General features: G+C 41.4%; 1 protein-coding gene across 1 annotated transcript; it reads left to right on the top strand.

Moving 5' to 3' along the window:
- The first annotated feature begins 117 nt into the window (after positions 1–117).
- On the top strand, positions 118–6,521 carry LOC130197979 (ras-related protein Rab-6B-like). The gene is made up of 8 exons (XM_056420988.1): positions 118–240; positions 2,401–2,459; positions 3,045–3,098; positions 3,563–3,668; positions 3,798–3,909; positions 4,047–4,140; positions 4,585–4,651; positions 5,454–6,521. The coding sequence occupies exons 1-8, from the start codon at positions 171–173 to the stop codon at positions 5,516–5,518; spliced, it is 627 nt and encodes a 208-aa protein (XP_056276963.1). The 5' UTR covers positions 118–170; the 3' UTR covers positions 5,519–6,521.
- The last annotated feature ends 9,497 nt before the right edge of the window (positions 6,522–16,018 follow it).

Raw genomic sequence — 16,018 nt, 5'->3', positions numbered from 1 at the left:
TAGGTGAGGTCGCGCATGCGCACAGGCTGCCTAAATTGACAGGAGGAAGCTGAGCTGCATTCCCATCATTCTGAAGGAGAGGAGGACCCCCCTGCGCACCCACGACCGGAGGAGACGCCGAGCGACACGAACATATCAAATAATCCAAGTTGATCTTTTTATCCGCCGCCATGTCAGCTGGAGGAGATTTGGGGAATCCCCTGAGGAAATTTAAACTCGTATTTCTGGGAGAGCAGAGCGGTAAGTCAAATCTTGGGCAGGTTCGATGTTATCCTCCCCTTATTCTAAACGTGCGTACACGTAGAAGGCCATGTATGTAATCTTTGTTCATTTGGAAAGTTGTGTTGCTGGATCTCGAAGATGTGGCGGATGGACTTTGCGTAAAGTGACGCCCATGCACCCTTCTGGCACAATCTGCGACTGTAGAAGATCTTATTAGCCGAAGAAGAAGAAGAAAAAAACACCGCATGCATAATAATCGCACTCTTGTATTAAATACAACCATCACGACCACTTCACTGCTAATTGCACTGAATATCCTCAACGATGGTCGAGCTGTCGCAAATGGCCACAATTGGCATCAGAGCCGGCGATGTGTATTCGGATGTTTTGACGTGCTGCAGTGACCGGCACAATACGCTCAGCCTGTTTTCAGATAACCGGTTTAATATTTCTACAACATGAACAATCCTTTATTCCATCACATGGCAAAGTGTGTATTATGTTTCCTCCACCTTTGGTGTTTTTATTTACCTATTTATAGAAGATAATAAACATCCCCCCATGTGTCAGTTCGGGACACACCCTAGGCTGGCGATGTCTGTAGCATCTCTAAACCTCGCAGTCTCCGGTTCGGGGCCATATCTAACCACATTATAACGGGCTTAGCAGCAGCCACAGCATTATACCATTAAATACGATTTCTATTTAGGGTGGGAATGACTGTGTATGTGTGTGGGATTTGATGTGATGGCACAGATTCGGGAGGTGCTGATCGAGAATGGCTTAGCGCTGCCTGGATACGTGTTCAGACATCCAGAGTGGCAGCAGAGGAGCACATCTTCCATACAATACAGCAGCAGAATACACATAATTAAACCTGATACACAACAGTTCGACTGCTGTTTGTGTCTCACATTGTGGTGTCCCAGTGTGTGTGTGTGTGTGTGTGTGTGTGAGAGAGAGTGCTGCATGTGAGGAGGCAGTGTGTCGACTACAAGCCTCCTTGTGTGTTCTGCACTGCTACTGTCCATGGTGCTGAATCAAGGCCTTGTGTGGCCACTGCCCATCGCTGGCTTCCGAACTACTGCTGTCTGCAGAGAGACACTCTGCATTAGAGGGCCTGCTGGAAAACTACAGTCCTCACTTATGTATAGATGTGACGTAAAATTGTGTTAGAGACAGTGGGTGGGATGTAAATAAGATTCCAGCTCACAAGGCTCACCTTGATGCTCCTGAGAGGTCTCCATCCAGCTTTTGCAAGAGGGAACTTTTTTTTCTTTAGTGTTCTTCAATATATTTTTTTCACCATAATAAAATACAGTATAGAGACTAAGAGCAAATATAACTGAAACCAATTCTTAATCGATCAGTTGGTCAACAGAAAACAAATCTACTCCTATTTTTTATTTGAATATATATATATTTATAAGAACAAATACATATATAGCATAGATGAATGCCACATAGCCTCATCAGGTTTGCAGTGTCCCTCTGTAGATCGACTTTTATACAAATACACAAAATTCAACAACAAAATACGTACAAAACAGCACAAAACACAAACAAATCATATGATAATACTAAAAGTTTGATGTCACGAAAGTATCTATTGATACATCAATGATCAAATCAGTTAATTTCCCATTATTGACATTGCTTATTGTCTGACATCTATTTCATATTGGTTTGATAGTGAGTAACATTTAAATATCGGTTCCAGCTATATTAACAAGTTTTTGAAAACTGTTCATGTTCTCACTAAATCCATCTCACATACGGATGTTAATCAATTTTTGTATCATACAAATCTTATTTTAGATGTCTGACCTTTCTCTTCAAAACAGAACATTTACAATAACTTCTTGCCTTGGATAATAATAATTATATAGAACAACATGAAAAAGGTTGTACCTTTCGGTTCATACTTCAGACACTGAAGTATTATGAGGACATGCATGCTGGACTATCAGGCAGATTCTAAGGTCAATTAGATGGCTCACGGTTTGTGTTTCAATGTAATGGTTAGCGTGATAGTGATGGTGACAGTGGCTGCAGGTTGGATGTCATATGCATTCATTTGTCACACCGAGGAAAAAAATTCAATAATAATATTTATTTATTATCTTTGATTATTTACTAACACCTATTCTAAAACACAATCTCTGTCCTCTCTTCTAGTGGGGAAAACATCTCTCATCACTAGATTCATGTACGACAGTTTCGATAACACATATCAGGTGAGAATCGGACCGGATCCAGAAGAAAAAACATCAGAGAACATATTGATTATATAGAATAATAATTTAATGCATGAATTGATGACTGGCATGGTCAATAACTGTACTGAAGACGTGACGGTGGCGTAGTTCTCCTTGTATAAACTCTATTTCTATATTTCTTGGTGAAATGTATTAACAATGTTTTTACAAATCCTCCTCTGATGTTAGATTTGAATACATTGAATAATGGTACAGTTAATTGACTGTTATTAATTATCAAGAGGAAATATTAGGATTGCCAATATTACGCTCTTAAAAGAAAATACAGATTATTCTGTCCCTTGCCTTTCTTAGAAGTTAAGTGTGAAGGATTGAGCCCTGAGGGAAATACAAATGAAGTTATTTGTTCAGTCTGATTACATTTTGGTGCTTATTTGCTGTTAAAAAAATAATCTTAACAGCTTTTTGTGTTTTCCTTTATTTAAACAACGGTCAATCTGTGAGGAACAACAGATGGAGCAGAGGGCATTTAGCTTTTAAAGTCTGGGCAATACTGACTACCCCCCCCCCCCTCCTCCCTCCTTTGTTCTTTCTCCACTGCAGGCTACCATTGGAATAGACTTCCTATCGAAGACAATGTACCTGGAAGACCGAACAGTAGGAAGCCTTGATTCTCATTTAAAATTCATAAGTAGATCCACGTGTAAAGAGGAATTAATTTAATCGTATTTGGTCTTGTTTTAGCCAGTCAACCTCCAAAGTAACAAATATCACTATTTCCCCTCTGGTTTCACTAACCTTTGATTTGAATTGCTTAATTACGTCTCCCTTCACAGACTAACACGATTATCCTGAGGTGATTTCTGCTGGTAATAGCTTTGGCTTTTCTTGCCCTAAAAAGCCAAAAGCCTTCCCCGTGGATCATCTTCTTCAGCTAGTATTAATATCATTTCTTTGTCAGCATATTACGCTCTGGCATCCTGCTCACCAGCTGATACCGGCTTATCCCACCCTTTGGTTGTGTACTTATGAGGCCGTACATCTGTATAGTCTGTGTGCAGTATGATGGTACATGTTGAAGCAGCTGCTGAAGGTGTGTGTGTGTGTGTGTGTGTGAGCAGGTAAGGCTGCAGCTGTGGGATACTGCTGGACAGGAGCGTTTCAGGAGTCTCATCCCCAGCTATATTCGAGACTCTACAGTAGCGGTGGTCGTCTATGACATAACAAGTGAGAGAGTGCTGATTTACCTGTGAGCGTGCGTGTGCCCTGCAGGACACAGTGAACACGCTGTATTTGTACGGGGCACTTTGACACCGACACGCAACTCCATTTAAAATAAGACTCTGGTCTCCGCAGATGTGAACTCATTCCAGCAGACCTGCAAATGGATTGATGACGTCAGGACAGAGAGAGGAAGCGATGTCATCATCATGCTCGTCGGCAACAAAACAGATCTGGAAGAGAAGAGGTGAGCTACGGTTAATGTGGTCTTTAATATCTCTAAGATCTTTTAGTTAGCCGGGCAGGAAGAGGGTTGTTGTTCGAGGCAATAAATAAATGATCCATCGATGTTGTGATGCTGAGCCGTGCCTCATTTTCTTGCAGGCAAATTATGATTGAGGAAGGAGAGCAGAGGGCCAAAGAGCTGAACGTCATGTTCATCGAGACCAGTGCCAAGACAGGCTGCAATGTCAAACAGGTGATCCCTGCAGTTTCACCAGATTTCACGGCATTTCAGGGCGTCAGTTGCTCCCAGGTTTTCTACCATTCCTGTGTTTTTGTGATCCAGTAACCAATGTGGAAATATGTGGAAAAAGTAGGAAGACGTGTGTTGGATAGTGTGCACATCGAAGGAAAAAGAGGTCTGAAGGCTGAACATTGCAATCTCCACAAAACAGTGCTGGGATGTAACTTAGTGCTTAATTACGAGATTAAATGAGTTACTTAATACATAAATACACACTTTATTCACAATAGGGCTGTAGTCCATATAGAACAAATAGGATTTACATTTGTTTGCACATTTTTAACCGCCCTACTCTCTTCCATGCTCTTCCCCAATTCTTATTATTTAAACAAATCTGTTCCCTCACTCTCCCTCCTCTCATCTCATCTCCACCCTCCTCCTTTTCTCTCCTCCTAGCTGTTTCGCCGTGTTGCAGCAGCCCTTCCTGGAATGGAAAGCTTGGACGACGCAAATCCTGAAGGCAGTATCCTTTGCAGCCACTGTGACTCATTGTGCCGAGAGTCACACAATAAAACACACCGCTTATTTTTAATCCCTTAGTGGTCGTTGGCACTGGTACAAACAGACCGCCCAGCCGACTGTCTGCTGAGGCATGGTCATTAAACCTATTTTGCTTAGTAGAGAGGAAAGGCAACGAGCCAGGAAGGCAGTACAGCACCACTTAGCGGCTGTCTGGGAAGTTACATCCGCTGAGGATGTGTGATGGAGGATGACTGACTGAAATGAGAAATACATGTCAATAAATGGGCATTAGTTCATGGAAATATATTAAATTAAACTTCTATATTCTATTCCTCAACAGAAACATACAGTGTAAATATTAAAAAGATATGGGGTATTAATAAAATACTTACACAAATATATACCAGCAAAGAGGTTAGGTGGAAAAGAGGGTAACATTGTGTTTAAGAGGGAGCATAAGTCAATTACACTCAACAGTAAGTATTTATTTTTTATGAATAAGTATTTATTTAATAGTTACGGGTTACAGTAATATTACCCGGTAACAAGATTGCTCATGGGGGGTTACATTGCAAGAAATACGGTACAGTGCTATTCTAATTACTCTTGTGAGCATTTCGTTCTTTTATTCTTGGTAACAAACATTAAGCTGAACTGTGGCCACAAAATAGTAACTCTTTTTATTTTTAATTAGGAAAATTGATGACCGTTCAAGCATTATTTATCTGTGACATGTCTGTATTATAGTATTTTATTTCTTTCTCCTCAACCACCCGACCTTTTCTTAACTGGACGATTCCCAGTGATTGACATCAAGCTGGACAAACCAGTCGAGGCTACTGTCCCCGAGGCCGGCTGCTCATGTTAATGCACAGCTGGAATCGGACAGCTCCCTTCACACCATAGGCTTGTTGTGTTGCTTACTACTGGCTAGCTTCCAGTTGACTTCTCCAATTGGATATAGGATGCGGGCCTTGTATCTAATTGGACAATTTCAAATGTATTCTTTCATTCTTGTTCAGTTGTAAAATATTGTATACTTTGTCAATATGTAAGTGACTGGAGGAGAAAAGCGGAGAAAAAAAACAACCAAATGTTGAAATGAAAATGAGCAAAAAAACAGTTTTTGGAAGAATGTAAAAGGAGAAAAACGGGACAACCAACGGAATTCTTTTCGCTGTTATGTTTTGTATTTTTTATATATAAAAAGGGAAAGCACTAAAAATGATGCCTAAACATAGAAGGAAGAAATAGTCGGGGGGGGGGGGGGTCGGCCATTTTTCTAGATGGCCGAACACGTCTGAATGTCTGCAGCACGCATGCACGTTGATCTGATCTTTGACCTTTGACCTTTGACCTGCCCTTCAGGGTCTCCGCTCTCTGGAAGGAGGTTGACTATCTTAGAATGTTTTATAGCATCTCTCTATATCTCATGACAAAATGTATCTCATTTGATATTCCCACAAGTCAACTTTCAGTAGGTTCACCTAACAGTAGCTGTGAAAATGTGGCACTCTCTATCTCTCTATGGGTTTAACTTTTTTAGAACAAACTGTACTGTGGTTAAAAAAAAAAAAGAAGTAATAAAAGACAACTCACTATCACAACTCCCGCTCCCTCCAACCACTCCTCTACCTTTCCCGTTTCCCTCACACCCCTCTCCTTCCCAGTCTCTCCCGCCCTTCATCCCGGTAATACACATATAACGATCCACTGTAATGCACTGCACTGTATATAATAATGTAATATGTATGTTGTGAACGTCCCTCTGTAGAAGTGGTCCTTGTTCACCAGTATGAATAATGTAATAATGTTAAATGATTAATAAATTACAGATTAAAGGGCTTCACTCTCCGAAACATCAACATTTACATGTTAGCAAAATGGTCTATTCTATTTAATCTTGAATTTTTGTTTAAGTCTCGACTGTATTGGTTCATATTGCTGGAAAATGTTAAATAGGCTACCTCAACACATGATTCCACAAGGTGTATGTTTGAACCATTTTCAAACCTAATTTCAATAACTTTGAGTAGAACTAATAATGCACAACAAGAGACGGTAGCACTCCTATATAATTAATATAATTCAAATTGCATGACATAAAAAACATTGTTTTCAGTTATTTAATCAACATTCTACAAGTTAAGGTCAGTACCTGGACATCATATGTGCACCTGACATGTAAAGTGTTCCTCGCCCGGCCAGGAGCAGAGCGTTGCCTCGCTGCAAAACACCTCGCTGCTGGAGCTCCAGGCCGTGTTGCTGGGCCTGCTGGAAGGGAAGGACGGCACGGGTACAACCAGAACCAGGATGGATTGGATCCTGCTGAAATAAAATGAGAGGTTCTCTAAAGGTATTCGTGGCGCTCAGAAACACTACCATGTCTGTCCACAAGGACACAAAATGAAAAGTTTCTTGTAGGAGCTTCCGCGAGCTTGGTAATTGGCAGATTGTTCAAAATAGCCTCCGCTGCACAGAACACTGTATGACGTCCAATCGTCATCGAACTTCTGCTGACGTAGAAAGGAGCTGAGAGCCAATCTCACCAAGCGGAACAGTTCCCACACGCCACCGTGCTGTAAACCGGCTGGTTGATTAAAACTCCAAATTTTGACAAGATTCCCTGAATCCATTCAGGATTCAAGACAGTGAGTGACTCCTTCATCCTTCTGCCCCAGTGAAGCTGATACCAGAGTCTGACCTCAGGTGCACCACTTCCTTTCCTGCTGATAAAACAAACAGCATTGATTCATGCAAAGCGACTTCCCTGTTCCCCCTTTCTTGTGCTTCCTTCCTTTGAACTGTTGACCCTCCTCCAATGAGAGGTTATGAGCACAGCCAAGGCATCCAGCCTTTCCTGGATCTGATGCTGGTTCCCTAGCTCTCTTAGGTAACTGTGGTGGCGACAATATTTTCCTCTCACTCTGTTGCTATGCTGGGATTTAAACCGCAGCTGCAATTTTATACAGATCCAAATGATGTAAACAATCTTCTTGCCTTCTCCTCCACACCTTCTTCAAAGGCGTTGATACGTCTCTACTGGAGAGGGTATCTCATGGTGGCAGAGATGATGGATACTGCTGGTGCACCAGAGCAGCTGTTATTTAATATTGCCTGTGCATAATGGTGAGTATGTCTCCAGGCGGATTCACCCTGATGTAATGATGTGTAGAATACCTTTCTTCACCCTTTAACTGAGCTGTTGTTAATTGGTCCTGAAAATGATGCCTTCCCAATATATTGTTGTCTTGCTGTTGTTCATTGGGGCTGCATTGTTTCAAACCATTGTTCAGTTTCCTTGGACATCCGTTGACAGTGGCTTCTCAGGTGGTAATGGACATTTTGTCAAGTCATTTAGTTTTTTAGATGTTCCTTCCGGCTTGTTTAATGTTGCCATATATGGTTTAAGCCGCTGACAGATTCCTTATTTCTTTTTTGCCATGTCACCTCAGGGTCCGAGGAATATTTTCCGATCAGAATCCTGTGATACGGCCAACGAAGCAGTTTGCTTCCACATCAAGCTGCTCTCGTTTCCCCCTCAGCTGTTACTGCCGCTCCTCCAAAGCACGTCTTTCCTTCAAAGCTGCCGCTCCACGTTCATCTGAGCCGAGGACGTGGGACTTGATTTACCACTTGTATTACTCCTTTGACTTGAGTGTTTGCTACCAACATTAGAAACACTGTCATTTGGATTAATACCATCCTCAACATTAAGATTTTTATACAAATTACCTTCATTGGATGAAACACACATTTTTACATCAGCAATACACTCATCTTTGAAACAGCATTTTATGCCTAAACCATGTCTCATGTGTTTCCCTTTCATCACATGGTAGTAGACCACCTAGAGATATGTGCATGCATTTTGCTATTTACAATATTTGATTTTTTTTACGATGTGTATACATCCATTAATTATCGTTAACCACTTATCCTGTTCCAGCTGACATTGGGCAAAGGCTGATAAAGAGAGACGAGCATTCACACCTACGGGCAATTTAGAGACAAGCTACTCTATATGTGTGCTGGATATTTGATTCATATTTAGTTTGTATTCGTCTTTTTTTAGAGTGTACTCTATTTAGTGAGAGCAACAAAGGCAAATAGGCTGAGGATGTGGCAATCAACCAAGCAGCCATATCATCAGTCTGTCAATCAGGTATTTGTTACAGAGTTCATTTTCTCCTGCCTATTGCACAGCATTCATTATTGCACTAATCCTGAGTTCTCTGCGGTGAGACGGCGTCTGAAACCCTGAAAGCTGAGGGGAAGCAGTGGTGGAAAGAACCTTTTAAAAAGGAAACTGGCACTGTGATGTGTTCAGGTCGTTCACACTCAGCCCTCCTAATGTAAGAGGACAGGTATTCCCCTCGACGGACAGCCCATCATTCGACCTCCCTGAGCATCCTCAGGCGGACAGACAGTAAGTGCTTTTAGCGAACACATGAACTCCACAGAGACAAGAGGTCCAGGCTTAGGTTGGATTTCCTCAAGGGTGAGACCTTAACCCTTGTGTTGCCTTCGGGTCAATTTGACCTGATTCAATGTTTCACCCTCCTGTCGCCTTCGGGTCAATATGACCCGATTCAATGTTTAACCCTCCTGTTACCTTTATATTTACTAACATATTTGACCCTTGAGGTAAATATGACCCCAGCTATTAAAATCTCCAGAAAATTATTAGAATTAATATTGTTTTCCAAGTTTAAGTGTGAGGTACTTTATGTTTGTTTGTTGACTCCCGAAAGAACACCGACATTAAACATTGAATCGGGTCAAATTGACCCGAATTCGACAGGAGGGTTAAATATTGAATCGGGTCAAAATGACCCGAAGGCAACACAAGGGTTAAAGTGGAGTTTCTGAACATTTCATCAGTCTACATATCCACGGTGGTGTAGGGATATATGCTGTGTGTATTAAAGAAACACATATAAAAAAGAACATGATTGATAGTTTCATCAACAAATTATTTAATATCAGCAGAGGTGCTTCTCTGAGAAGGACACGCCTCTTCCATCCACAGTACCTCTTGTAGGATCTCGGGTCCTGTGATGTTGTGGATCATTTTGGATCTCATTGACAAAGCGGATCATGTCCAGAACCGAAGCTTTTCGGGAGCTTTTCGGGACACAAACCTTCGCTCCCTGCTGACCAATATTGCGACAGCTGTAGATGACCCTTTCCCTCTCGTTTATGGTTTGGTGTACAAAAACATCATCAATGACCAACTATTGAATCTGAATTCATAGATACAAAGTAATTCAGATCATAATCCTAGAATGCCTACATGTATTTGCAGACATATATTTTTGTATCCAGAGTGCAGAGGTCACATCTTGTTTTCACAGGACACCCTGAAGGAAGGCAGATAGGGATCCATGGGGCCATGCACTCCCTCCTGTCCTGGAGCAGAGCAGATGCACCATCCAGGCTTTCTGGAGCAACTTGTCCAAAGACTACAACCTGGACAGACACCCCACGCTGCAGACGCTGCTCACTCACATGCACTCGAGTGTGTATTTAAAGTTTCACCAACATATTTGTCCATTGTATATTGTGTTTCTGTTTTATTAATTTCAACTTGATTGCAATGTATAATCTGGGAATTACTCGGGTACTTATTCCTTATACGTCTGTATATAATTCCTTATTTAATTGATTTTTCAGCCATGTTTATTGTGAATAAACATGCTAGGATGGTTTAAAAAAATCATATGTATACATGGTATAGAAATATACACATTGAGATTTCTTTCTGTAAACTCCAGAAAAGCGTCAACATTTAATTTCATAATACGATTTCTGTTATTTTACATAATGTTCATTTTCAGATCATTTGTAGAAAGTCATTTGTTTGGAAGTAGAAGCATCCATTTCCCATCCCAGCTGTTACCTATCCTTCCTGTACTTTCAGAACAGAGTTTGCTATACAAGATTATGACATTAGGAACACATTTATAGAGTTAGGTCTTTATTATTCTGTAATATGAGGCCGTTTGTTGGCAGGATGGGACGCTGCCGGTTCCAGAGAGAAGAGATCCTCTGGAGGCCGTAAAACTTCTCACATCAAGAAGAGGAGCTGCGGGGGGAGAGAGGCAAACTCACACAATCCGCATCCACAGTATCATGCCAAAACAAGTGATGGAACATGTTATTTCCCATAATGCATCTCTTCTGACTCTAATAAATAAAATACAAACATTTGTAAAAAAATGATTGAGCTCCACGTTTTCCCCAGGGGGCAAAGTGAGGCTGTACCGAGTGAAGAGTGAAGCTGCAGCCCCACAGCTAACATCTGGAAACAGTAATTACAAATCATATTCCAACATATCCACGCACCGTGATTTATTGTAATGAAACCGTCAACCCTTGTTATGCCACAGGTGTTCAGGCGGCGTCATCCAAAGACCGGTCACGCTGTCTTCCTCCTCAACTGAGCCGCCAGTCAGCCATGAAGCCACAGAGGAGATCCATATCCAACAGATGTTGGGCTCAGATGGTAGGCCATCTGTTTTTTTATTTATATTATCTGCCCAGCATCACAAGAACATCAAATGTGAATGTGTGAATCATGAATCGATTTAGATAAAAGATGTTAGATGTACAAAGATAGATGATAACATTTGGCAGCATGAGCACTGAATATATGGAATATATACTACTCATATAAAATATTTAAAGTCTTTGTTATTCAACAGGAAGTGCCAGAACTGCTGACGGGAAGTTTTACTTCTGTGGTCAGTCAGAGGAGATCAATATACCATCCAAGTTTAAATGTATGTATACCATGTTTCACCACCAGGGGGAGACAGCCATGGGCACGGTGAGGATCCACTCAGCATCCACTCATTCACAGTCACCCAGTCTCTCCTTTCACAGGTGTCAACATTTGCTTGTGTTCTGTATTTCTGAGAGTGTAGGATCAATATGATGATGACGAGTGTACAGTGTGTGAGGCCCAAGGGGAGCTGATTGGTTGCAATGGCTGTCCTTGAGCTCTTCATCTGCTTGGACCCTCGACTCACATGGATACCGAGGTGAAACATACAAGATGTAAACCGTAATTATCTGTGGTTAATTACATTTATATCGTAGCTTGTTTGTGTGTTCAGGGTAACTTTTAGTTTAGTTTTAACATCACATGTTTGTTTATCTGCAGTGGCACTTGGCGCTGTGATCGGTGCTGTGGAAACAGAGAGAAAAGAGAGAATTACACCCGAATACCTTCACCAGGAAGTATCTGAAGGACATTTGAATATACTGAGTGTGTTTATGTTCATGTTTGTGTTGAATTTTTCTATGAAAATAGCGGTTATTGTTGTATTACCTACTGAGTAACACAAGCAGTAACTATTAGTGACCTGCTTCCTGCATCAAAACTCACATTTGCAGTCATCTCCCTGTTTTGATGTTGAATGTCTCTCCTCTCTAAGTCTCCATGACCAAACAGTCACATCTGAGAAGGTTGTTTTCGTCTGCTCTGCATTTTCTCTTACACTGCTCATGGTTTATAATATGTTTTTTGACCCAGGCCCTCCATACCCAGCAAACAAACACAAGCTCTAGCAACTCCATCACCTCTCACCAGCGTCACGGCGACCGCGACTGAGCTCAGAAACCAGGTGGAGACTTGACGTTATGTTTGGCCGTTTCTTTGTCACACGTAGCACCTTTTGCTTCGACTCCCTCTGTGCAAATGGTGATTTGACTGTCCTTTTTGCTAAAATGTTCACCATGTAAAGAGCTGCTCGGCGTGAGGGAGGTGTGTGTGGTGTCACATAGCAGGAGGAGACCTCACTCACTGCCTCCAGTGTTTGCAGCGCCTCCACCTTCACTGCCTCTTCTCCACGTAAGACCCTCCTCACTTCCTCTATCACGAGACTATGTTTCACCAGAAGACGATATCTTCACTTCCCACAAGCGTGACTAAGTCTACTCTCAGCCTCGGTGGGGTCACGTATGGTATTGATCATCGATGTGCATTAAGGGCGTGATGATTGCCGAGCTAATGGCGACTAATGGACTGCAAAGGCTGCAGCAGGGTGCACAGCGTAATGTATAATGTAAATAAAGATCAATGATCCTGCTACCAGAGATACGACTGACACATGAAACCTACGTCAATCCAGGTGATGATCTCACGCTATCGGCACTTTATTGACTGCGTTTCTCGGTGTTTCCCCGGCACGAATTGATGAGGAATTTAAGATTTCCATTTGCGTGTTAAGTAGAACATTAAATATTCTTCTGTAATCCTCCTGAGGGTTAGACATCAAATGTTGATCTGATAGTAGCACCATGCACCGCCGAGAACAGCCTGACTCACTCGCTGCTCTGCTCCTCCTGCTCCCGGCCTCGGGGCAGCTCGATGAGGAGGAGGCTGAATCATTCGGAGGCTATCAGGTGTGTGTGTGTGTGTGTACAGATGATATACATATCTTCATTGTCTGAATATGATGGAGTGTAGTCTGTGTGATCTCTCGTGAACACACTGGTTCATGATCAGTCCTCTGTCCCTGAGCCCGTCCTCCATAAAGAAGAACTGGACTCCATCCTGGGAGACGTGAGGCTCAGTTACATGTGGATAACACACGTGTAGCCACGATATGAACATGTCACCTTTTATCACACAGACTGTGAATGAGGTGTCAAGATAAAATGAAGAGCAATCAATTAGTTATGTGTCTTATAGTCTAGTTTACATTGCCACAAAACATCCCCCTGGTTTCTAAAATGAAAATGTTTCCACAATATGACAATAATGAATGAAAGAAAAAAGGGGGAACAAATCATGAACATTCTTTAAATTTAAGTTTTAAATGAATGTCTGTAGAAGCTAAAGATAATTAAAAGCTTTAAGCTAAAAGAAAGGAATAGTTGATGATTTATAACAAAAGTAGCTAATGAGCAAACATCTTTAGTTTAAGGTGTGAGGAATATGCTCTACGTTGTAAGAAGGCACGAGTAATGGATTTAATGTATAACATATTTAATTGTGTTTCCTGGTTGCACTTTTCAGTTGACTCCTCCTTCATTTATATTGAGGATTAAAATTGTGAATGTGCAGAATGACATAAAACTAAAAGCAGAACCTGATATAACTGCAGTACTAATCTGGTAAAGATTGTTGTCACATGTTTGTCGAATGATGACACCCAGTTTTGACCTTGATTGATCGTGCTGTGCTTGTTCCTCAGCAGCGCTCCCTTGACGGCCTCCTGCAGTGGGCTTTCCACCACATCGCTCGGCCTCATGCAGACTCTCACGGATGTGACAGAGAGACGGTCTCAAGCACTCAAGTACGATCTCTTGCAGTTTGAAATGAGGCTGTAAAGCATAGGTGCCAAACACAAGGCCCGCCACATCATTTTATGTGGCTCCTGACGGCTTGAAAGACATATGATCACCTTTTTTTTCAAGAAATTTAAGAAAAATATCCTGTGCTTTTATTTTGAAGGTTTCAAATTAAATAGATTTATATTATAAAATTAGAGAAATGTTCTTATGTACAATGTTCCTACATTTGAATAAACAATAATAAAATGCAAAGAGTTATTTCACAATATGTTCGGGATTAGTTAGTATTATTATCATTTTTATTGAAAAGGGACCATCTACAGTTAAAACATAAACGTCACTATTTGATGCACTGTACCAGATAGTAGTGACAGTGTAAACAGTGTTTCAGGTACAACCGGCCCTTTAAGAGGCAGTCATGATGCTGATGTGGCCCACGGTGAAAATGAGTTTGAGACCCCTGCTCTAAAGTATCAATGATGACATGAACATGGCTAAATAAATGGAGATTACTGAATACATATTGTTTTCTAGTTTCCTGCCTTGCCTGAAGTGAACGTCTGGTTGTGGTGTATTTGAGATAGAACTTGATAGTATTTGTTTTATTATTTTAACTTTCTTTATATTTTCTTTTCAAACTACGGATTTTAAAATGTGCTCAGATGAATGTGAGGTCATGTAATAATGAAAATGATAACGCATTATTCACCGACTAAAATACACAATCATGGTCCATGAAGCTACCGTTAGATTGGTTTGAAATTGAATCAGTAAATTATTTTTGTTCTAGTTTATAAACTCATGCACAGATGAGTACAGTGTGTATACTATGTCCAGGTGTACAGGACGAGTCCATATTCATAAGTCATCTCTTTAAATAAAAATCTATAGAGGGGCGTCAAACCGTAACGGACAGATACACCTGTTACAGGCCAAATTAACCTGTTACAGGCCAAATTTACCTGTTGCAGGCCAAATTAATGTGTTGCAGGTCAAATTAACCTGTTGCAGGTTAAATTAACCTGTTACAGGCCAAATTAACCTGTTGCATACTAATTGTGCACAGACGGCAACCTCAGATTCAAAAAAAGTGAAACCAATGCTGAAGTGTCTTAAACTTGCATTCCCTCTTCTAGACATCAGGGTGTGACTGATCTGGTTGCTGATGATGTGTGTACTTCACACTTTAATTTAGTATCTCACCAAATATTATGACCACAAGTTTAGGTTCTGAATTGCTAGTTTTAATTCTTCTTCAATACAGCGCGATGCTCATTTCGTAAACGATGGTGCCATTTAGAGAGAAATAGGGTTTTATTTAGGGCGTGGCCCATTTGTGATTGACAGGTCAGTCCCACGGAGTTATGCGTTCTTGGAGCTGTGTTTTGGTCTCCAACTTTAACCCTTTCAAAGTGTGTTTTCAGTTCATGCAGGTTAATTGTTACATCGTTTTGTCACCTAACTATGTCGTGTTCAGCGTCTGGTTGCACCAAGCAGTTCACAAGCCAACGGGTGACGACTACGTACACTTCATATACAGCCATGCTTTAGTTGATGGGGTTGCTTGCGTCACCAGCGTTGTGTTGCTACAATGCTTGTAACAAAGGACATTGTGTATGTGTCGCAACTGAATTTTTTCCCACCATCCTCGTATCCTCATCCTATCTTATAAGGCTTCTAAATGTGCTGCCCTGCATAGAGCATCACAGCAGGACTGACTGATGTCGGAGGCTGGGAGTGGACCTGGGACATCTCGTTTTAACTTTTACGAACATGGCCTAACACCTAACACTTTATAAAATTGTCCTCATCCCATCGCTGTCACCTTGGAAAACCAAGCGATGCATGTATGTGCTTTTCGTACGGCAGAGCTGAGTGTGTTTATATCTCTGGTCCACAGTTTGCGATCAGGACCCGGGCTGTAACTCACTGTCAGAGGAGATCAGCGTCTCACGGCAAATAAAAGAGACAATGCAAACTTCCACATGTGCACAAAGACGAACAAAGGGTCCCTCTGACTGTGTGGATGTGTGGAAGAATTTGCATTCACACGTTACACCAG

Source organism: Pseudoliparis swirei, chromosome 8 (genome assembly GCF_029220125.1).
Source record: "Pseudoliparis swirei isolate HS2019 ecotype Mariana Trench chromosome 8, NWPU_hadal_v1, whole genome shotgun sequence".
In the NCBI taxonomy this organism is placed as follows: domain Eukaryota; kingdom Metazoa; phylum Chordata; class Actinopteri; order Perciformes; family Liparidae; genus Pseudoliparis; species Pseudoliparis swirei.
This window is presented reverse-complemented; position numbering and strand designations above follow the sequence as displayed.